The following is a 23522-nucleotide window of genomic DNA, read 5'->3' on the forward strand; positions in this document are numbered from 1 at the left end:
ACATTCCTACCAGCAATGTATGAAGGTTCCTGAAAAAGCTCTTTTAAACATATCTACCTTACAAAAAAAAAATCCTGAAATGATTTTCATTAATGCTGACCTTTGCAGCTCATGAAAAGCTTACCGGATTTATATAACAGCCTTCCTTTAACAGGCCTTGTGAAATCTCTAATCCTCAGCTCCCCCTATCAAGTATGGAGAATATGTTAATCACCAGAATGGGAACCCAGGACATTTATAACCTAGCTGGTCGCCCAGGACTAACACCCAAGACATAATTATAAAACATATGCAAGTCCAAAAGTTCCATCAAATGCAAGGAGGCATAAGATACAGATTTTAAATGCAACATGAATTTATAGCAGACAAGGGAGAGATGCATGGAGAGCAGAGTGGCCAAAAAAAGATAATACAGAAATGAAACTGGAGTCAGTGCTTGAAGGATGGGTATAATAAATAAGAAAAACAATAACCCACATGGAACACCTAGCACCACAGCCTGCCTCAATCTGATCCGAAGACCTGCCTTGCTGAGGGGGTGCCTGGCTCTGTGAATGCACAGTAGTGCAGGCAGCAAGCACCCTGAGCAGGAGACACTGAAGAGCTGGGCTCGTCCACCTCCGTTGCTAGCACAGGGCACTGGCTCATTTCCCAAAAGCAGAAGGGAGCACATCTCCTGCAGAAGAGCTCCCCTCCTACCTGCTATGAAAGGCAATGTTGTCATGTTTTGTTAGAAATGTTACATTTCTGTGGCAAAACATACCCAGCAATTCTCATGCTGGGCAGACAAAATTGGAAGTTTTTAAGTGTGGTGAGTCTTGCTTGCTAGATGGGAAGAGGGATAACATGAATATGTACAAGGCCCGTCCTTCTTCCTATTACATGGAGAATGTGACCATGCTTAGTGTGTGCCTTCCTTCTGCAGCAAGAAGCTATAGCTCGTGCAGGGAGGAGTACTACCAAGAGCAGGTTGGCGTGAAGCTCGGACCCACGCTGCTGTCAGAGGGCAGGTCTGGGATGGGCCAGTGCAGGTCCTACAGCCCCACACACATGGTGGTCCCTCCCATCATAGAGCCTGCAGCACTTGAACTTCAATGAGCTTCTCTCTACCTGGCATTACAGTTCTCTGCCAATCCATCCTGTTTATGCTCTTAGGGGTAAGCTCCTGGGGCCGAGGCTGTCCTGCCAGAATTCACCTTGGGGTGCCGTGTGGACCTGTGGCACATGATGGCAGATGTGAGCATGTGCTATGGCTGCACACCTGTGTCATTTGGTCTCTGGCGCCACCCTGTTTGGTGTCAAGGACACAACATTTCACTACCACCAGGACAGGAAGGCAGCAACAAACAAAACCAGTATGCAAATCCATGTCCCTACAGAAGCAAGCATGGACCCTTAACATGACAGGAAAATGAATCATCACTCAGTGGCCCTCTCTAGAAGACAGGACACTAGTCAGTATGAGGTGGGGAGCCCATGAGGACAGACTATTCCATGCTGTGCAGGCCAGGGCTTTGCTGGAGGGGCTGGCCACTGTCCACCTGCATCTGTCAGAGTCCTAAGATGACTCCATCTGGGGCCCTCAATGTCCCCAGCTTTCTGCAGTGGGGCAGGAAGCACTGGACAGAGTGGGACCCACAGGCTGCACCTGTGGGTTAGTTACTAGCATGTGGGTGGCCCTGGGCAGGCGCTGACCATGAGTTAGACGTGGACAGTAACACCACCTAAGCTATCTTCAGAGTCAGGATGATGGTCATGTAAGTCACGTTCCTGGCACGCAGAAAACTTGACTCACCATCATAATCAAAGGCCTGGGCAACCCAAGCTGTTTATTCCTCCTCAACGAGAGAAAGCCTGGCTCATGGGCACTTACACTAATGTCTTTGGCGCCCTCGCGTTCCTGAGGCTTTTGACCAGATGGGCGTGCCCACCGACATTCGTCCCAAAGAAGCCGCAGCACGCTCCACAAAGCCAGAGGCAGTGGCCCCTTCGCATCTGCAGCGTCACACATGTGGTAGGTGTTAGACATCCCTTGCTGCACAGAGCTTATAAAGTTAAGCAGTGAGATGAAGTTATATATCGCTCTTCCTATACAAACCATAATGCAGAATATAAACATGAAAAGTTAGAAAAAAAATTCTGAACGGCACATTTCTCAGAGAAAAATCTATCTTCAATCTTACCCTTTCTGTTGGTGCCAGCAGAAACCTCATTTGGACCTGAATTGAAAGTCACACATGAATATGTTTTTGCAGGGGCAGCCCTGACATAGGACAGTAAAGCAATTAACTGGCAACACTCTGAAAGCTGAGCTCGTGCCTGACCGCGTCCCCAGTGCCCCAGGGTAGCCGTGTCTGGAGACTGCCCCTTACTGCTGCTGTGTCCGCCTGGGTTAGCCTGGGAGAACCTTGGGAACACAGGCAGAGGGAAGAGAAGAAAGGGACAGCTAGGAACAGAAAGGAAACAGGGCTGGCGGCCATGGTTAGAAATGCCGTCATTTACTGCCTCTGCTCTGCCCAAGACACGGAGGGGTGAGGTGAAGCCAAACACGAAGCTTCAGACTCACTCAGACCTCGTGGTTCCCATAAGGCCCTTGTCCGGCGCCTCGGCCGAGCTGGTGAGCTGAAGGAGATGGCACGTCGGGGAGGGGAAGAACCCCGCCCGAGTCACACAGCCGGCGGGGCCCTGGCGCCCAGGTCTCTGTCTCCATGTCACCTCTGGATTAAGCAGGTGGTGGCTAGTTATTTCCACTCATGGGGAAAGTGGTTGATGACATCAGCTCTGGTTCGTTCGCAGGGTCCAAGAGCCAGACCCTGGTCCCAGGAAGCACATGATTTTCCTGGAGATCAAATGGATGAAGGGATGACTAAGGAGAGAGGCTACACTAAGCCCAAAGGTTTCGAGGAGGAGGAATCACTTGTGGTGGCGGCAAATTTGGCATTTAGGTTTCACGAAGGGGATGAGGCAGGGCTGGATTTGGGGCTGGGGTGGGGTGGAGGGCAGGGAGGCAGCCTGAGCCGAGGGACGGTGTAGGCTCCCGGCAGGTGCTGAGGCCACCAGGCAAGGGGCAGGGGGTAGCCCTGGAACAGGACTTCGAATTCTGGGTTGGGACCTGGGGTGTGGGAGCTAGAGCAGGAGCAGAGGAAGGAGCTCAGAATCAAGGGAGGAGCTTAGGAGGTGTCTCCTGGGAAAGAAAAGGGAACATTTAGGATCAAGGAAGAGCATCCCGAGGCTCCCTGGAACGAGTGTAGAGGGAGCAGCCTGGGTGGCACAAAGGGGCCAGGCAAACAGCAATGGCGCGGCCCTGAGCTCAGCTCGGCAGATGGACGGGCCTCTCTCTGCCAGGGGCGTCAGGGAAACCCGGGTCTTAAACTGGCTGCTCTGAGCTGCAGAGGACACCGGGAAACATTTATATGCTGCAGACCCTCTTGCTTCTTCCAAGGAAAAAGTGAAAAGCTCCTGTCAGTGGGAAGGGAAAGGAAGAACGTGGCTCTGTGCCCAGCATGTGGCCTTGGGCCATGGCCCAGTTATTTGGGTACATGGCCCAGGTTATGCTGCTAGGAACCAGCCTCGCCACTCCCAGGACCATGGCTGGGGACAGGGGCCCCTCTCCACAGCCTACCACTCAGAACCTAAACAAGATCCCCAAAATATATCCAAAATGGCCCACAGGCGCCCTCTCTGCAGCGGGGTAACAAAACCCTCCTTCCTACAAAGCCAGCTTGTTCTCTGTGCCAGCGTGAAAGTCCCTTCAGAGGCTTGCCCAGCGAGAGGCTGCTTTGGGGAATGTTGTTTTCTACACGGGTGTGCTGGCTGTGGTCATAATAATGTAAGGGCCAAGGAGAGGACCCCGTAGGTACAATAAGGCTGGTGACCAAATTACACAACGACGTGATCTTCTTTCTGGAATGTGGTGTTTCAGAGGCAAACTTTCTGTTTCTAGTGGTTGCTGTCCTTAACTTTTAGAGGAAAATTCCATGACTGACACATGAAACAGCACATAAAATAAAGAAACTGCATGAGAGAAATGCTTCCGTTATCAGCAGCTGTTTATTCCCCAGAGTTGTTTTCAGAGGTCCCCTGTCCAGCCATTTCCAGAAATGCCTGTTACCCTGTTGGCCATCCTGTCACAGGATGAACAAAGATATCTCTTTTACCCAAACACAGCACAACAAAACAAAAACAGGAAGAAGAATGGGGAAAGATAAGGTTTAAGGGCTTAATATTATCAACAATTTCCTTAGGTGTCTTTGGGGGTAAACACATGTAAAATTTTTATTTAAATTTTTAAAAATTTCATTTTTTGATGAAAGTTCTAAGTGTTTTAGCCCCGTATGGATTTGTGCACCCCCACATCTCCAGGACACAGGAGCGCCGTCTCTCCAGTCCGCCCCGCTGATGCTCAGGGCGAATGCGCCACTTTCACAGCGAGAGCACCGGACTCGCAGTGTCACGTCTGTCTTGTGTTCCGGGGCTCACACATAGTGCAGGTATTTTTTTTCCCAGCATACATTCTCATTTACAAAAAGAGGAGTGGCACTCCTCCGCTGGAGGTCAGTGGGTGGCAAAAAGTGGCCCCGACAGTTTGTCCCTCACTCTGGCCAAAAACCTTTTATTTTAGGGTCAACACCTATGTAAATAAGACTGTGACTGCAGAGGACACTTTCTGAGTCACACGAATCAGGACCAGAAGGGGCTCCAAATATGGGGAACCCTCTAGGCCAGTCTATCTGCTACCGCTGAACACGCACACCCAACACACACCACCCACACCAACCCATCCCACACATCACGCACACACCACACACACACACACACACACACACACACACACACACGTGCTGCCTTCAGGGGTCTTGGAACAGTCTTGCCAATCACTTGTCTTGGCTCCCGACAGATGTCAGTGGGACGGGGATTGGACGCAGGAAGTCAGGGCAGATGTCAAATGCAATGTGCCTTCCTGAGGCTCCCTGCGCGCGGGTCCCGCTCCTGAGGCTCCTGGGCCCAGGAGGGCGGGGCCGCGCAGCCTTGCTTCAGGCGTGCCAGCAGCAGGACAGCGTCTGGGGTTGTGTCACATCTCCCCCCAGGGGAAGCTTTGCTGCTCCTGTCCTCAAACACTAACCCTTTCACTGCTGCGCAGAAAACTGTCCCTTCCTGAGCCTGGGGGGAAAACCCACCAAACATACTCCCAGCATGCAGATGCTGCTCATGTGGCACCCACTGAATGCGAGGCTGAGTGCCACACCTCCAGGTTTCTGCAGAGATGGGAAAGAAATGATGATGGCTAATAATGCTACCAGGCCAACAAAATAAATGCTAAACCAGTGGCCCATAGACTGTGAAAGGAGCCCAGAGGAGGCACAATGGTTACGATTCAGTGGCCAGGTGCCAGGCCAGGTGCACACAGGTGAGTTACACACATGCAGCTATCTCACTTAGTCCTTGTGCAACTCCAGGAACTGCTGTTACTTTTCCCTTTTAGGAGGAAACAAACAATGAGCCTCAGAGGTTTGAGAACTTGACGAAAGTCACACAGCTCTAGAGTAGCAGATCTGGAATCCAAACCCAGGTCTGTCTGTCACATAAAGTAATGATGATCAGAAGGACGATGACAGTAACAATAGGAGTACTAAAGAAACCAGCAACTAACATGTACCTGGTGCTTACCATGCGCCTGGCACGTGTTGAGCAATATATGATTAGCCTCATTCTCTGCAGGAAATCTTTGTTCATTCAGCTCCTAGGTTTGAATACAAGTGTCCAGCACATCTGTAAAGTCTCCAAAACAGAACAGCAGATAAGAGGTCAGAGGCCCAGAGGACGGCACTGTCTTCCTACCCTCAAGGTACTCTAGGGAGGCCTTGCTGTGCTGGCCCTTCCTCGTGCTAAGGAAGTCATTTCTCATTTCCTGTAAAGGTATAATGGGACATGACAGATGTTGGCTGATTTCAGGGAACTAATCTGTTAAAAGCCAAGTCAGCTGTCTTCAGGTTTTAAATTGGTATATCACAGGTGGAAAGGGAAGATGGGAACGAACGTTTTTGGTGAGATGTGGGTGCTCCTCAAAAGGCCGATACTGGGGGCCTGCCTGTATGATCCAGGATTGGGAGATGCCAGATGCCAAGGGCCCGAGATTTAGGTAAACAGTGAGACGACAGCGTGAAGAGGGCCACAAGAGCTGGGCCTGCGACAGTTTCTGCTGTGTGACAGTGTGAGCTGAGCCGCCAATGTCATTCATTCATTCATTCACTCGGCCGGTCAGTTACTCATTCAGTCAACAAAGGTGCCTTGGGGAAAGGGGGCTGCAGCATCCACTGGGCATGAATGGAGACATGTGAAAAAAGAGTGACTCCCCTCCACCTCCCTCCACTGCTTCTCTGACAAACTCCTACCCAGGCCCTCTGGCACCTCCCAGACCTCGGGCACTCTCCCCACCACTAGCTGCCAGTCTGTTCTGTGCACCGCGTTGTCTCACGCTTCTGCTTTCCAGCCTCCACTGAGTCTGCTCCACTGCACCCAGTCCTCACAAAGGCCTGGGCCACACAAAGGCACCGGGGAGCTAAGACCCTCTCTCAAGGCTCCCAACCTCGGGGACCCTCTGGGTCTCTCGGGAGTAGAACGGCGCAGCCCCTGACTCCTTTGGGACCAGTCCCCTATTCCCTGACTCCTGCTTCCTGAGATCTTTTCCCAAATATACTCCCTGAACCCAAGCCCTGTCTCAGGCCTGCCTTTGGGGATATCTAACTGAGGACAACCACTCCCACAATGTCTCCCCTCCGTCTCTACCCCAGGACGAGGGCCACAGCCCAATGCCCAATACAGAGAGCCTTAATCCTCCACCCTACTCTGAGCCCCTGGGAACCCACAGCCCAGGGGCCAGGGTAAAGGCGCATGGTGCAAACTCTACCGGCTGTGATGCGGAGGCCTGCCGTCGTGGGAGGCCAGGGGCAGACGGGAGAGGGTCCATCCAGTGGGGAGGGCACCCAGGCCTTAAATTATACAAATGGGCCAAAAGCCAGTTGCTGGGATGCCTGTTCTGGGCGGATGAGGACGGCAGAGCCCAGCACACATGGCCGCTGGCTCCCCAGGACAGCTTATTCCATTAGAAAGTAAGGGAAAGAACTGCATAGCTGAGGACACTACTACCCATTTCTTGAAATCTCAGCACAAATCATAGTCTTTGGCATCTCTTCAGAATTCATCTACTTGTTCAATGAATAAATGAGGACAGAGTCCCAAACCCGACTAAGGCTGCAGGGAGAGTCCAGTGGCCACTTAGCAAGAAGTGCTCCGTCTACTGTAAGTTATGCAAAGAGTGATGTGTATTAGTCTCCTCTGCTATTCATCGGCTTTCTCACCCCCACCCAGCTCCAACTGTTCTCGTCCTAACCACCCACTTGCCAGCTCCCCACCCACATAACCTCTCCCATCATACTCACCTGCTATTTTTGGATCTCCACTGTCACCACCATTGGGGCACAGGGGGTGTGACCACAGTAATGTAACACTGGGGTCCCGTGGAGGGACTACCGACCACCCAGATAAGAGATGAGCAGTACAATCCTGGGATATCACCAGTGACCCTGCTTGTCCCATCTTGCAGGGCACGCAATCCACCCCCCATGGGTGACAGAATGTGGAATCCAAGCCACCTAGAGCAACTGCTCTCAAAAGATAAAGGAATCATAATAATAAGTAATAAAGAGGGAGGGAGGAAACTTTTGGAGGTAAAGGATCTGTTTATGGCACAGATTGTGGGGATGGTTTCACGGGTGTTTATTTATCTCCAAACTCATCAAGTTGTACACGTTGAATATGTACAGCTTTTTGTATGTCAATCATACCTTTAAAAAGTGGATTTAAAAGAAAAATTAGCTGCAGAACTTGTTACAATGCATGTCACCTGGTCCCACCCCCAGAGAACCTGCTCACTAAGATTTATTTTGCAACCTGGGACTCTCCATTTTTGACAATCACCTGGGTGATTCTGGGGCAGGAGGATCCTTGGAGCCCACTTTGCAAACAGCTGGTTTATACCTGGAGGCCAAGAATGGCTTGGGCCTTACTGTCCTCAGGTTTGGGGATGTATAGTTGTCAGCTCTGTAGCAAGGCAGAGAAGTGGGCCAAGTTTCTGGTGCATGAACACCACTTCTACACCTGGGCCCTCCACCTCCAGGGCTGTGCCAGTTGGCTCATGTGGTCTGTGAAGGTGCACGGTATTTCAAGGTGTGCATGTGTGTCTCTGTAGGTATATGTATGCCCGTTGCATTTGTCTGTATACCTCCCTCCATGTGGGGGGCATGTATGCACATCAGCATGCTGCTATAGCCAAGTGTCAGCTGTGTCACCACGGCGCTCACAAGCACACCTATGTCTGCACGTGTCATGCACAGCATAATACTGTTACCTGAGCCTGTGTGAGTGTGCACACATGCACGTGTGTGTGTGTGTGTGTGTGTAGGGGAACTGCAGCACCTGAGCAGAGACACACTCAAATAAATATACACAGAGCCTCCCTCTACAGAAAATTTTAATTTCAAATTATTTCAATGTAAAGTTCAAGCTGCTAGAGACAAGTAAGAAAAAATTGAAGATCACCTAACAGCCAGATAGCACATTGATTACTTCTCCTCAGAAAAGAATTTGCAACCCTAAAAGCTTTCACATATTTATAACCATCCCCATGGATGAATGAGATAATCAGTGGGTTGAATATTTCACTTACTATTCTAAGTGTCAACTAGGATCTTTTCCTGTTGTGTCACTAGTAATAAAAGATCGATTAAAAAAGTTAATGGCTACAAAGCAATTGCTTTAAAGTTCTTCTTTCAATCAAAACTAACTTCTAGTCAGATACCTTTTATGTTTTATAATTTGTACAAACTATGCAATTTTTGAAATTTAAACTACTTATGTTTATGGTTTTATAAAGCTACGCCCTATTTTGAGGTGACCTGGAATATGGCATTTTGGAATAGGCCTTGTTCTCTGTTCTCAGAGAAGAGTCCATGGTGGGCTCCAAGTTTGTTCTAATGAGGTCAAGGTCAACCCACAGGAGAGAAAATGGTCTCCCGGCCACAGACAGAAACAACTCTGGGCAACCTTCATATAAACATAGTCCTGGTCCTAATAGAATCCAGATGCTGTGGTGTGGATGACTTGCAGCTGATATTCTAGCAATAATGACTCAGTGGAAGTGAGTTGGGGGGCCAGTAAGAGAGCTTAGCCCAAGCTCCTTCCAGAGCCACTCCATGGTATTGTGGGATCTGAAACCAGGTTTCTTCAGGAAGAGACCAGAGCTTCAGAACTGTGCCTGAGATGAAGTAAAATCAATAAACAGAAGACAGCAAAGCAACAACAAAAAAACTATTCCCTCCAAGCCAATTCTGCAATCACAGTATCAGAGAAGTTAAAAGCACTCACAGTTCACATGGATATTGGAGGGGTCCCCATAGTGATCCGGGGCCCCTTCCCTTTCTCCTGAGTAACTACTACTGTCTCCTAGCCTCTGGGCTCCACTCAACTTTTTTTTATCATTCCAGTTGATTTACATCACTAACAACCTTAACTTCATGAAACTGCTCCTTTATCAAACCCAAGCCCCTTAACGACCATGCCAACATTCCAGCGTCAGACCTCACTCACCAAACCCTTACTTTCCAACCCAGGCTCGGCTCCCTGCAGGTATCCCCATTGGTTCCCCATCCTCCCTTATTTATTCCAGTCTCTGTGGCTTCCAGACTCCCCCCACATCTTAAGGCCTGCCTCAAGACTCCTTCCAAATAGCTCCCGCTCTGTAAACCCTCCCTGTTAACCCATCTTGCAAAATCTTCCACTGACTTTGAATTTAACTGTTTTTTCTCATCATTGGTTCCCTAGAGTCTCAGTGAATTATCTGTTGAATGATCAAACATTTGCCACATCAAAGCATCAGAATTATACTCTTGGCAGTTTGTTTGTGTTGTTTAATCTCCTCAGAGAGACTGTAAACTCCTCAAGACTAGAGATTGTGCTTTACTTGGTGCCCTTCAGCAGATCTACCGCAGGACACACATCGGTACCCAACGGATGTCTGGTGGATTGAACTCAATTAAAATACATCACCACCCCCACCTAAAACAACTATGGAATCAACTTCAAGACAATCTCTGCAACCAAAAGAATTGGACGAAAAGGTTAGATTATTCTGAGGAAGGTGTAAAAATCTGACATGACTGGAACCATTTTAAAATGGAGCTGAGCAGCTGGTGCAGAGAAACCCCCTTAACACCTCTGAACCGGGTCAAACCTTTGGAATTGCAAAACCGGAGCTCTTTGAGGCAAGTGCTTGAGAAGTCAGGGAGCACGGACTTCCTGATCCCAAGACTGATGACTGTGGACTTTCTGAAGATTTAATCAGCAGTCAGTCAGTGTACCACCCCGAGTAGCTTAGCTTGTTAACACTCGTGGAAAACTTCTTTTCTTCTACTCATGTAATTTCCCCCCTTTTCTTCATAAAAACCCCTTGCTTTCACCCTACAAGCGGGATGCTGGGTTTCTGCCTGAATCTGTGCTCCCTGAATTACAATTCCTTGATCCCAAGTAAACACTCTCTATTCTTAGGTTAGCAAAGTAGATTACTGGCCACTTTTTATGTCCTAAATTTTTACGTCCATTTTTTAGGTCCTAGTAATGGTCTTAAATGCTTCAAATTAAGTCTAGGCAGAGGATTCTGAACAGCCCGGTGCAGAAACAAAAGTCCACACATTTTAATGGCTCTCCTTTGCCTGAACGGCAGGTCTTTTTGTTTGGATTTCCTGAGAGTAGAACTTCATATTTGGTCTCGGTTTTAGTTTGCTGGTCACGCTGATGGTGGAAATATCCCTGTATCAATTTACTGCTTGCTCCAGAAAAATAACTGGCAACAATGCCGAATCAAATAGGGAAATGGCAGGGCTTTGGAGGTAAGGTGGCAGAAATACACAGGATCACTACCTGCACCTCCACTCCTTAGGGTGCGTACACCTGAAAGGGGACACCATCAAGGAAATCCCTTTCCCCCCAGCAGTGTTTCTCAGAGTTGGCTGAAAACAACCAGCACAAGCTGACCTCCAGTTCCCTGCACGTGTGTGTGTGTGTGTGTGTGTGTGTGCGCGCGTGCCTGTGCACAGTGGAGACCTTTACTAGGGGCACTCCTCTGCAGATTCTGGTGGAGAAGTTTGGGGGCAAGACCTTGGCAGAAATCTGTGCTCTTAACAAGCTCTCCAGGTGATTCTTCTGCACAATAAAGCTTGAGAACCAGCACAATTTGACACTTACCTATGTGACAGATCTTCAAGTTGGAAGGGCCTACCCATGCCAACACACTTAAAAACTAAGAAAAAGCAGCTTTTGTTTCCAAAAACACACCATAAGGCTTGCCTCAGAACACCTACAGCATTATGTCACTGACCTCAGCTAAGCAAAAGCCTAATAGCCAGAGAGACAGTTCACTCCCGCAACACCACCTACTTTCCCAGGTGCCCCAGGCCAAGGGCAGGAACACCTCTGCATATCATCCTTGGGGACCAAGGTGGATGAGACATTTATGACCGTCCCATTTAAACCAGGGAGGGACATATAAGTGGTCTCCCTTTGGAAAATGAGGGGTCCCTGGGGGACAGTATGTCCCCCTAAGACACAGGGGAAGCCGGGGGAACCAGGCCCTGCCGAAGGCTGGACCCACCCCACGATGACTCCCCTGCCTGGGCAGCCTAACACGGACAACGTTTCCTCAAGAGGCAGCCAAGAAGTCCTTCTCAGAATAACAATGGACAACTGAAAAGCTTTTTTCTGCCTCCTCTCCCCCATAAGAGGCAAAGCAACTGGGAAATCAACTTGATAAATGTGGCCTGAAGCTGGCTGTCTCATTCAGTGAGGGTAACGTGGTCAGAGCCCAGGATGGTGCTCAAACACTCACCACTCTGCATGGGAGCTGAACACTCCGGGCTCAGACGAGGCCGGGAGAGGAACGGAACGTGGAGGCCATTTAGAGATGAAGCATCATTTCAAAAAAGCAAAAAAAAAACTGGGTTGGTTTTCATGCTGTCTATGCCCTCAAAGCCAGAGCTGGGCACGGGGGGGCCACCACGAGGACCCGAAGGACATGTCTTTTTGGCTAAAGTGACCATGAGGAGGAAGAGGTTATCCTAATCAGTTTTAGGCATTGGTAACTTAAGGGCCAAAGAAAAGGGATTATATCACACCCAGGGGGAGGGCCTTCTAAGAGAAATGGGGGTGCATGCTAGAGGAGGAGATGGGGAGAGGAGGGTTGAGACTGTCAGCAAACAGCTTCAAAACCCGCAGGAGCATTTCTCCTGCCACCCTGACTTCCTGGCCGGGGTCCCCAGCACCAGGGCATAAGGGGCAGACACAAAAGCAAAGTAAAAACTGGGAGGTCCCCCTGTTGGTAGGGGGGTGGGAAGTGTCACATGGGCTACAAGGTAAGAAAGCAAGGGCACTCAAGAACCCCAAAGTCAATTTACTTGATCCATCAAGCTTTGCTCTAAGTAAGCACTGCCTTTTAAACAGAGTTTATTTAAAAGTCTTTTTACAAGTTGCCATGCTCAATTTTTAGTAAATGCAAAACCAGTGCCTGTTTACTAAACGGCAATTCAGAATAACTAAATAAAAGCCCAGGCAGCCCGAGTTCGCTGCAGTTCCCCCTGACTTCAGAAGGAGCTTTGGCACGCTGAAGCGGTACAACTGAGCAGCAGCGGCGGAGAGAGGCTGCCGCGGGGCGCCCGGGGCCGGCTGGTGACGGCGGTGAGGTCCCGAGCCTGCTTTCAGAGAGTGCACACGCTGTCCCAACCCCTGCCTGTCCTCCTTCCCCGGGCCTCCTCCGGCCACGCGCAGGGCTCCCATCAAACGGGGCTCAGGTCTTCCCTCCGCAGGGCCCTGATGAGAACCGCCCCGCCCTGCAGCAGAGGGCAGAACGGATGGTGAAGGCCTGCGCTGACCCGGGGGAGAGGAAGCGGGGAGCAGGAGCTGATCGCCCCTCAGTGGCAAGGGAGGCTCCTCCTCAGCCCGGGAGGTGCGCACACACCTGAGCTCGGTGCAGAGGAACAAGGAGTCGCTGGGGAGGGAATGTGTGAGGACCTGGGGACCCGCTGTGGCCAGGAGTACTCCCGAGGGGAGGGCGGCCAGGCAGGGAGCGGTAGGCGCAGGGGCCCAGAAACCTGGGAGTGGGGATTGAATGAGGAAGGTGAAAGGGGCACAGGGGACCCCTCAGGTGGCTGAAGACCTCCTGGGAAGGGGGGTCTACTGACCCTGGAGGCTGAGAAGGAAACGGGGAGCAGGGGTGGGAGGGCAGTGAGCAAGCGGCTCTGGCACATTCTCCCGCCTTCCCTCCACGGCCGGCAGGGGAGGTGGAGGCAGCGCACCCGCAGTCGGAGTGGAGCGGAGGCTTGGGCACCGTGAGCCTTGGGAATCCCTTTTTATTGGCTGTCATCCTCTTCAGCGTGTGTCCGCCTCACGTTCTCACCAGAGGTTGAGCTATGCTTCCGCTGTCACTGGGCTACTCAGTATCACCCCAGACAGAACCCATCACTGTCCCCGCAGCAGGCACTCTGGCTCCACTTCCGTCCACCCCCTCCTGCAGCGACCCCGGGCCGGACTCAGGGCCAAGCGCCCAGGCAGGGGCTCAGCGGTCCATCGCCCCAGGGCCCCGCAGGGCGGATGGGGGGACTGTCCAGTTTGTGGTACGGAGACAAAGGTCAGGGGGATGGGGCAACAAGACCAAGTCACACGGCTTAGCGAGTGGGGAGACCAGGCTCGGCCCCAGGGTTTCCCTGGCCCCGAAGCCAGTGCCCCCCTCTGGGTGCCGCCAGGGCAGTGGCTGAACCCTGGCTGCCCACTGGGATCCCCAGAAAAGCTGAAGGACAACACCCTTCAGGGCCCACCCACACACCTGAGATGACTGAGGTTGATCCCCTTTGTGGGGCTTGGGCCAGACCCAACCCCCCGCCCTGTCCCAGGGACTTTAATAGCAGCTAGCGCTGGGAACCATGTGCCAGACACCCCAGGATGGCCTGGCGGCTTCCCGGTGCCAGCTCTTCACCTGGCTGTGCTGGGAGTATGGCCAATCCCTGCTGAATGAGTGAAGGAACGAAAGCTTTGCCTTTTGCCCTTCCTAACAGGATGCTACCATCCTTCCACTGCCCGGCCCAGCAGGAGCTCTCTCCCAGGGAAGCAGGCCCATTGGCTCCTAGGCTAGCCTCTCCCCACACCATCCCTCCTCCCCAGGGATGTAGGAGACCCCGCCCCCCAGGGCATCGCTTTCATCTTGCTACCTTGTTCAAACGCCTCATGCTTGCTCCCTGTTTAAGGGTACAGTTGTAACCCATCAGTCTGGTGCTTAAGACCCCAACAACCTGCTCCCTGTTCAGTCACATTTCCACCACCCACAGTCTCCATTCCAGCCACTCGTGTGTCCTCTTTGTCTCCTATGTGAATCTTGTGCATTCCTACCCAAGTGGCTTCAGTAATGCACGACCCTGTCCCCCGTCCGTTTGGGTCCCACCCATTGTGAGGACCTGGTTCTGTGCCATGCCTTTGCTCTTCCCCTTGGCTTCCTGGGAATCCCCTCCAGCTCTGAACAGCAATGCCAAGACTCGCACTTGGCTCCATTCTTACAAGGCTTCTATCCATCATTTCAGTGTGCACTTGTCCTAATTTCCCTACTAAATCATGATCACTTGAAGACGGCAACTTCAGGCATATAATTTAATCCCCCCCACAGTGACCAACACTGCACATTCTCCATGAGTGCCCTGGGCATCCCGCATCTCCTGGGCCAGTGAGAATGGTCTTACCTGTAGTATCTGGACTGCAAGTAGGTGGAACACACGGCCTTGGACACGTGACTGGCTGAACCAAAGTCAATGACCTTTACTCTGTAGGGCTGTCTGGATGGATCTACCAGCATGATGTTTTCTGGCTTGAGGTCGGCATGGATAAGACCCAGGCTCTTTAGTTTCATCAGGGCTGTGGCTACCTGCTGGAGGACTGGGCGAATGTATTTGAGGGGCAAGGGGCTAAACTTGTTTTGCTTCAGAAAGTCATAGAGGTTCTGCTCCAACATCTCAAAGACCAAGCAGGTGTGATTCTTGTGCTGGAAGCACTCATAGGCCCGCACAAAGTTGTAGTCGTCAGCACTCTCAGTGCTCAAGCGGGCCAGGATGCTCACCTCGATCTGACCCTGCCGGGCGTACGAAGGGTGGTTCTTCAGGATTTTGATGGCCACAATTTCATTGGTGCCCCGTTTCCAGCACTTGACCACTTGCCCAAACGTCCCTCGGCCCAAGAACTCTAAAACTTCGTAAGTGTTGGTCATGGAGCACAGCACCTCATGCTGCACGAGCTGATAATCCCCTTCACTGTTGGAGCCACTGTTCTTGGAGGTGGCAGTTGAGGTGGTGGCAGTGGCTACAGTGGCCCCGCTGGCATTATTCTGAATCATGGGTGGATGCTCTTCGATGATCTGCACACTGCTCGTGTTCTCAATCTCCTCACTCTTACGCTTGAGTCCACATTTTTGGTAGGTATCAAGAAGGCTCACAGTGCTTCGCCGCATTAGGTTATGTGGTCCTCCGAGGACTTGCCCAGTGACAGAAGTGCTGCTGGCTGATGTTACAACTATGTGCCCAGTGCTTCCTGGGAAGATGATGGTCTGCTCGTAAGGTAGGCTTGGGTTTGGGATCGGCAAGGAGGTGCTGACGGTTGTGGTGGCTGGCTGAGAAGGTGGTATGTTCTTGCTCTGGCTGTACACTTTGCTGTGGGAGCCGTACCCAGTCATGTCCCAGTTGGAACTCGGCTCTACTTTCAGTTTCTTCACACTACAGAAGGCACTTGATTGAAGGGTGTGAGGGGAGAAAACTTGTACATGCGAGGCCATACCTACGGGAAAATAAAGAGAAATAACTGTTTTAGTTACCATTGCATGAACAAACCCAACAGACTCATTTCAGTTCTGACCAGTGGCTGGGGTCCTACGGAATATTTTCTTCCCACTTCAAAAGAAGATTGAGAAAGTGAATCTGTGCCACTCGGAAGCTCATTCTGGGTATTCAGTTTGTGGAGCCCCGCAGTTCCAGTGTTCTACCTGCCACCAGTAGGAAGGTGGGAGGCTTGTTAAGAGTAGAGCCAGGAATACAGTCAAGATTCAGATACAGAAGCAGAATATCAGGACTTCAATAAATTCATTATTTATTTCTAAAAATTGTGAAAGAAATGGATTTCTCCACAACTTTCACTGGGCTGCAATTCTATTAAAAATGAAGACTGTATCGGGTGGCCCTGTTAATTCTTAGGTATTTAGTGGTCCCACATGGTCAGCTACTTCTTGTCACAGACCCTAACTGTCATTAGGGACTCAAATCTCCCCACATAGGTCCAATCACAGAGCTACTCATGACCTTCTGGATAAACCGTAATTACTCTGTGGGATCCTATCACCTTGCATGAATTCTGTAGGGCTGAGTAGTTCAGCAGTTGGTCTGATGTTTTTATTTAGACAGTCTAAATAAAACATATCAGCCTTCTGGCTGGGTTGGGGAGTGGGCAGCCCAGTTTGTAGGCTCTATGTACTAACTTTTCCTGCTAATATTATAACAATATATTTATCTAGAAAGTACTATTACTTCATACCAGCATCTCAGCCATAATTAAGATAACCTCAGAAATCTGTAAGACCATCGCTCCGGAATAGTTGTACAATTATAGTTACGATGATACTAGAAACAAAAATCCATAGACAAGTATTAAGGAAAAGTAATCAGACACCAAGAAAAGATAAGGTCTTAAAGGTGCAAGTAGAAACAAATATTGCCCATCTTCTAAGCTGCAGTTTGATAAACATTCCTTACAGAAGCGCAAGGAAAGTGAGTTCTATCGCGCACCCTTGGTGTTTAGCCATCCCGGAATCCGCGTCTCTCCGATCCCCCAGCTTTACATAGAGTGGTCATCTAACGCTTCTCGTTCACCCTGCTGCCCACCTCCCAGGGCACCCTCTCTCAGCAGACCACCCACCTTCCACTTTGTCAAACGCCTGCGGCCAGCAGTCTTGGTTTCTACTTTTACTCTCTTCATTTCTAGACATTCCTGAATCTGCATCCATCCTCCATCCACTCTTCCTTCTCTCCATTCTCAGAGAAAGAAGTGTCTCTCCTTCCCAACAGAGTCCCCGCTGTCCTCATGATTCACCCTCTCCTGTTTTCTCTTGAAGCCCCTTCCCTCCACTGTCCCCTCCTTCTCTTACAGCTTTCAGTTTCTCCCCGTTCACTGGATCCAAGGATTTCATATTTAAGTCTTGCCAATTGATCCAGTGGCTCAGGCCTTCCCTTCTGCCTTCCCATGGGGGTGCCCACACAAACTCCCAACGTGGAAGGCAAGAGGAGTAGCAGCCGTCTTCCCCCCTTTTAATTCTTTCCTCTTCCTCCTCCTCACCTGCAAATGGTTTATGCTCCCTTTTCTTCAAGGCTCACTCCTTAATCCATCTCCCCCACATACACTCACTATGGGGCTGTGTTCTTAAAGGAAAACAACTTCCTAATTGCCTGACCCAATGGCCTTTTTCTAGCCCCTATTCTCCCTGACCTCTCGGCAACATCTGATACTGCTGACCACAGCTTCCTTCTGGGCGCCCTTATCTGTGCTTAAGTGAATCTGTAACCTCCTCCTCTAGTGCCTGATTGCACAGTGTGTGCTCCGGGGGGTTCCTTTTCCTCTTCTTCCTTTAATGTGTTGGCGTTTCCAACGTTTTGACTCTGTTCTCTCTGGAAGGCAACAAACCATTCAAGTTGTTTAAGCTGTCATCTGTAGGCCAGCAACTCCCAGAAGTTCATCCAGGCTCTCCTGCACACCTTCCATTAGCGTATTTCTGTCTCCTGCTACATCCAAGACTGTCTTCCCAAGCCAAACTCCTTAATCTTTTCCTAAAAACTTACCCACCTCATCCTCCATCCTAACATCCCCATTTCTGTTAATAAAATATTCTTCCAGTCACTTGATTCTAAAACTATGGATTTGCCTTTGATGATTCTTCTTTGCCTCCATGGATAAGAAAGTGCTAAGTCTTATTAATTTCTCCTTCTTTCAAATTGTCTCTTGCATCTGTCTCTTTATTTCTGTCCATGCTGCCACTTCCATAGTTAGAACATTTATCAGGTCTAGTAGGACTAAAGCAAACACAGACATCTGGTCTTCTTGAGCAGTCTTATAATTTGCCCATATCCAGCCACCAGATTAATATTTATTCTTAGACTATTTCTAAGCATTTCACTCCTCTGTCCAGAAGCTTTCAATGACTCCATAGTGTCAAGATAAAGTTGAAGACTCTTTTACTTAATACCATCACATTTTAATTTCAACTATCTTACTGGCTTCATCTCCAACTAGTAACTTTTCTCAACCCTCAACTCTAATTAAGCTGTTCTAGTCACTGTTTCTAGAATGTCTCTTATATTTCCTACCTCCACACCCTTCCACCATCCCCTATCTGGCATGCCTTCACTGCTTCTCTTAATTTATCCAAAGACAAGATAATTCAGATTCCTCCTCTTCCTAGACCCTTCAACCCACAGTGACTATTCTCCAACATTCCGTCTTATGGCACTTAACCATATGTAACATCCATTTTATTATCATTTGCATTTCTGCCTTGCAAAATCTCTTGTCTTGTTGAAATGAATTACTTATCTTTTTGTGCTGTTTAAGTTTTACACATTTAGGTCATATTTCCATAACCAGGCTATATTCTGGGGGCAAGAGCTACAGATTACACCTCATGCTTCCCCCAGTATTAAGTTAATTATATGTGGTGGGCACTCCGGTGACGGGATAAAGTGCTCTAACTGGCCAGGCCCTCAGGACAGCTTACTTCTCTGGCTATAAGCAATGACCAGTCCCAGGCCTCACTCTAGAAAGTGACAGTATTTTGACACTGCCAATATTCCCCCATCAAACCATGACTTTAAAAAGAAAACAACAAGTCAGGGGCTAGGCAGTTTCCACCCTAGGGTTTGCATTCATGTTATGTCTGTACCTCAGCCTGGATGTCCCCTGACTTCCCAGGGGCAGCCTCAGCCTAACTCCCAACACCTGCTCTCTGAACCCCATCTTGACTCTGATACTATGGATCTGACAGAACTTCCTTTCTGGTTTAGATCCTGAACTCCAACGCCGACTTATGTAATACAGACTACACTTCCGTAAACACCCTTCTGCCTGGCAAGACTATGTTGGCTTGCTTATTCAAATTCTATAATTTACCTCTTTCTTCCTACTGCTCTTTTTGTTCAAGTCTACCTTCCCCTCATTCTATAATAATACATAATGTGGTTTTTCTATATTTATAGTATTAAATATCCATATTGTTTTAAATGTTGTATGCAGTATAGAAATAACCAACCCTTTGGCTATGAGTAATTTATTCACTGAAGAGGAAAAGCAGATAAGCATTTCCTTTTCCTTTTGGAATCTAGTTTGCCCCTTATTCCTGGATCCTCAAGCACTTGGGTGGGGTGGGGTCGAGAGTGGCAACAGAATATACTGATGTTGCATGAAGACATGTAGCTCTATTCTCTATTTTCACTGTTTCAAAAATATTTTGGTAGAAAGGCCAGGGTGTAGAAGTACAATTTTACAGAGAGGAAGAGGAAGGCTTATGACTTATTTGTTACTGGGATGATGACCAAGGGTTGTAATATTGTGAAAATCATCGTCGGCTCCCTTGGGTGACAGAGGCCTGGGATCAGCGAGGAGGCTGCATGGCTAGAAATGTCTCTCACCATGCCTGCTGCCTCAGACCCACATTCCTCAGGATTCTCACATTTTAAAATCTTGAGCGCCTAGTACATACCAGGCTCTGGGCCAGATGTTTTATGGACAGGGTAAGCACATATCTGACTTTGGACTGGCATGGAATTACCCTGATGTTAACCCAGTTAATGAGAGCACCCTTGCCACCTCATTCTCACAAGGATCCTAGTTTAAGAACTTGGAAGTCAAATGGTGGGTTAGACTGTTAAGATAAGTGGAAAAACCAGACCCTGACCCCAGAAGTGCAAACCTAGGTGATTCTATACGCCTTTGTCTGTCTTAATGGTTTAATGAGAAATTCATTTTTCTAGGGTTAGGAGGAGTTTTTTCTACCTAAAAATCTCCATGAATTCCCTCACAAGATTTTTTAAAGGTCGTTTGTTAAAGGGTTGGCTCATTTAGTTCTTTTTTCCCCACTTATTTGTTTAGTTTCTTCATAATTTTATATTTCACAACTAGATGAACTAAAAGTTGCTTCATATCTGAGTACATTTCCTTTCCATTTCACCACCCAAAATTATCTACTGGAACATCAGACTCTGGTGAAACTACACAGCCAAGGGGAGGTGGCAACTGATGGGCAGGAAGGGGTGGATTTGAAGTGCGGGGCACACTTCTGCCCACCACCTGACAGAAGAGTGGGCACCCAGACAGCGATCCCAAGCCATCTATCATTTCTGGACCCCCTGCTTGTGAGGACATTTGAGAAAGATAATCACTCAAAATTGTTCAAGTAACATAAGCCGACCTCCCTAAAGAGGTAACCTTCACTTGTCAGACACACAGCGGCACAGTGCACGGAGCACCGGCCTTGACCTGGGCTGTCACGGCGGTCCGGGCGCAGCTGGTGAGCATCTGCACTAAGGAACTGCCTGAGAAGATGGAAAAGAAGGCAGAAACATATGACTCTGTAGGGACGAAAAGGCGGGACACGCTGACAGATGTAAGGGCAGAGGAGGAAGGGGAGTCAAATATGTCAGGGACTGAAAGGGAGGGGGGAATCCATGGATGGTGACAGGAAAGATGGGAAGCGTTCCTGAAGTTGTTTATCTCAGGGGATGGGATAACGGGATGCTTTCAGTAGGTTGAATTACAAGCATTGACGGGATATCCAAATTGAAATATTCAGTGTTCAAGTATTCCTACCGAAACTCTGAGGGAAGAAATTATTAATTTACCGAAGTTGAAGTACCAGGACCCACTGGTCACTGCCAATCAGCATCTAGTTCCCATTTGCTTAGTTGAATCATGAATGAAGACGAACCATTTTGAAAGAGAATGGACTTCAACAGGATGGGCTAAAGCCTGCTGCACAGAATTAATTGGAAAGGGAAGGGCAAGGTGACCTAAACCAGTTCACGGACAAGGCCTAAGACAAAGGGACATGGCTAAAAATACTGCTAAACAACGATCGGGAAGACACAATGACAAATATACCAAAAGGGGAAAAGGTTAAAATCAAAAGTTCACATCCCATAGAGACTGAGGTTGTGAGAGCAGAATCTAGCTTCAAGAGCTCTGTTTTGGATAAATATCATTTTAAACATTAGTAACAATGCAGAGGAAATGTTCTATATGTGCTAAGAAAAAAAACCAGGACAGAAGAATGGGGAAAGGTCATGGCTGGAGATGCTGACCTGAGGGCTGTCATCAACGCCTAGAGGAAAATGGGAACCATGTGGGGAAAGCTGTTTGCTAGGAGAAACGGTGTAGAAAGTAGAGCAGATGGCAAATAAAGTAATCCTTGGGGGCACAGACACTGTCAAATAGTATGAGGAGGACAGTGTGAGTCAGAGGGAAAAGTAAAGGACAAAATGATGATAAACACAATGAAAGGATTGATCCAGGAGAACAGAAGAGAGGCCTGGCTGGGAATAAGCCAATCACCCTTTTTCCACAGGATCTGGAGGAGAGAAAGGGATGATGCAAATGCACCAAGTCATGCCCATTGCTTTTCCAAGAAATGTGATTCTCTTAAGGATTTAAAAAATCTTTATGGCACCTCCCTTGAATCTGTGAATTCTACCATAAGCTATGTTTCTTCAATTGAGAAAACATCCTTTTTCTACCATTTCCAAGTTCTCCACGTATCTACCTACCTACAGGCTCACAATTCGTCGAAAGCAGCTCCTCTCCACGTTCAGACTTACTTCTCTTTCTGAAAGTTGCTAACCTCATCTATAACCTGTAAAAACTCTCAAATTCACTTTCCGTGATGCTGCCATATACCTTGGACTAAGCCATACACTGCTGTGGGTGAACCAGCCTTTTACTACAGTGGCTAAGGACACGTGGTCCATAAATTGCTTATCTAGAAGCCACATTACCAAGGGTTCATAAGCCATCTGGAAACTACCAATCCAATATCATTCTGGTGAAGGAAAGAATGATACTAATAAGATACACATGCTTTTCAGTTTCTTCCTCCAGGAAATTAGTGGCATCAATGAAAGGAAAACAAAACAACTCAAAAATCCCTTTCTAAAACAGTAGTTGCACTAATTAAGAGTTGTAATTACTTCTTGAAAAACAAAAACTTCTATGAGTTTGCTAGGGTAGCTATAACACGATACCATGCACTGGGTGGCTCAAACAACAGAAATTTGTTGTCTTGCAGTTCTGGAGGTTGTAAACCCAAAATCAAGGTGTGGACAGGGTTGGTTCCTTCTGAGGACCGACGAGAGGGTCGGGTCTATGCCTGTCCGTGGTTTGTGGGTGGCTGTCTTCTCCCTGTGCCCTTCACATTATCTTCCCTCTGTGCATGTTTCTGCTTCCTAATTTTTCCTTTTTATAAAGACACCAGTCACACTGGATGGGGGCCACCCTCACGATCTCACTGTAACTTGGTTACCTCGATGAAGACCCTAGCTCCAAATAAGGTCACATTCAGAGATACCAGAAGTTAGGACTCCAACACATGAGCTTTAGCAGGGGACACAATTCAACTCAGAACCATAGGTTTAAGGAAACCGAAAGTATTTTACTGAAGTATAATTTTCTTAGGATACATAGGCATGATATTCCCAAAGAACTCTCATAGTTTCCCCCTCTGTGGAGATGAGACATTTCATTTTGTGATTTCCCTGTGTCCTTTGCCTACAAGGACCTATGAAGGCATGGCAGTTAGTCAAATATTATGTATGGAAACAAGCAAAAGCAAAGTGAGTATTTTTAATTAAATTCTGCATAAATTTATGTTACAGAACTTCTGTAAGAGGAATGTATCTGTAATGCGTACATAGGATAACTAGAGTCACTTTGGTGTAAAAGAGAATTGGCGGTGACATATCAGTAACACCAAGATGCGGAAGAGTAAACTAAGCTTCTAGCTCTGATGTCAGGTGTGTCAAACATTTCTGAAGGAGAACATGAGTAAGCTCCCAAGATAAACCATTTGTGGGCTGGGCACGGGATGTAAGTTTCCTTCTTCAGCTCCTCTTCTGTGTTAATGAAGAGCCTTGACCACTCTCCTCATCCTCAGCGGCCACCTGTGCCGTCCTTTAGCCCAAAGCCTACAGAGGCTGTTATGCTTCTCAACTCTGCCTTCTCCTTCCAACCTTCCAACTGAGGATCTCAAGAAGGTAACCTTTTAAACAAACGTTGCCGGGATGAAAAAAGGCATCCCCTTTCCCACAAACTATAAAAACAAAACCAAAGCTAGACTTCTGGTTTCAACACAGACGAAT

General features: G+C 48.5%; 1 protein-coding gene across 19 annotated transcripts in view; it reads right to left on the bottom strand.

The window, feature by feature from the left end:
* The window catches only part of HIPK2 (homeodomain interacting protein kinase 2), a 175906-nt gene that overhangs the window by 106879 nt on the left and 45505 nt on the right, over positions 1 to 23522 (bottom strand). For all 19 annotated transcript variants that reach the window (XM_036926084.2, XM_057504811.1, XM_057504815.1 and 16 more), the window contains one exon: positions 14832 to 15915. In XM_036926084.2, the coding sequence (XP_036781979.2) occupies positions 14832 to 15915 (1084 nt within the window). The remainder of the gene's footprint in view (positions 1 to 14831; positions 15916 to 23522) is intronic.

This window comes from Manis pentadactyla, chromosome 7 (genome assembly GCF_030020395.1).
Source record: "Manis pentadactyla isolate mManPen7 chromosome 7, mManPen7.hap1, whole genome shotgun sequence".
NCBI classification, from domain to species: domain Eukaryota; kingdom Metazoa; phylum Chordata; class Mammalia; order Pholidota; family Manidae; genus Manis; species Manis pentadactyla.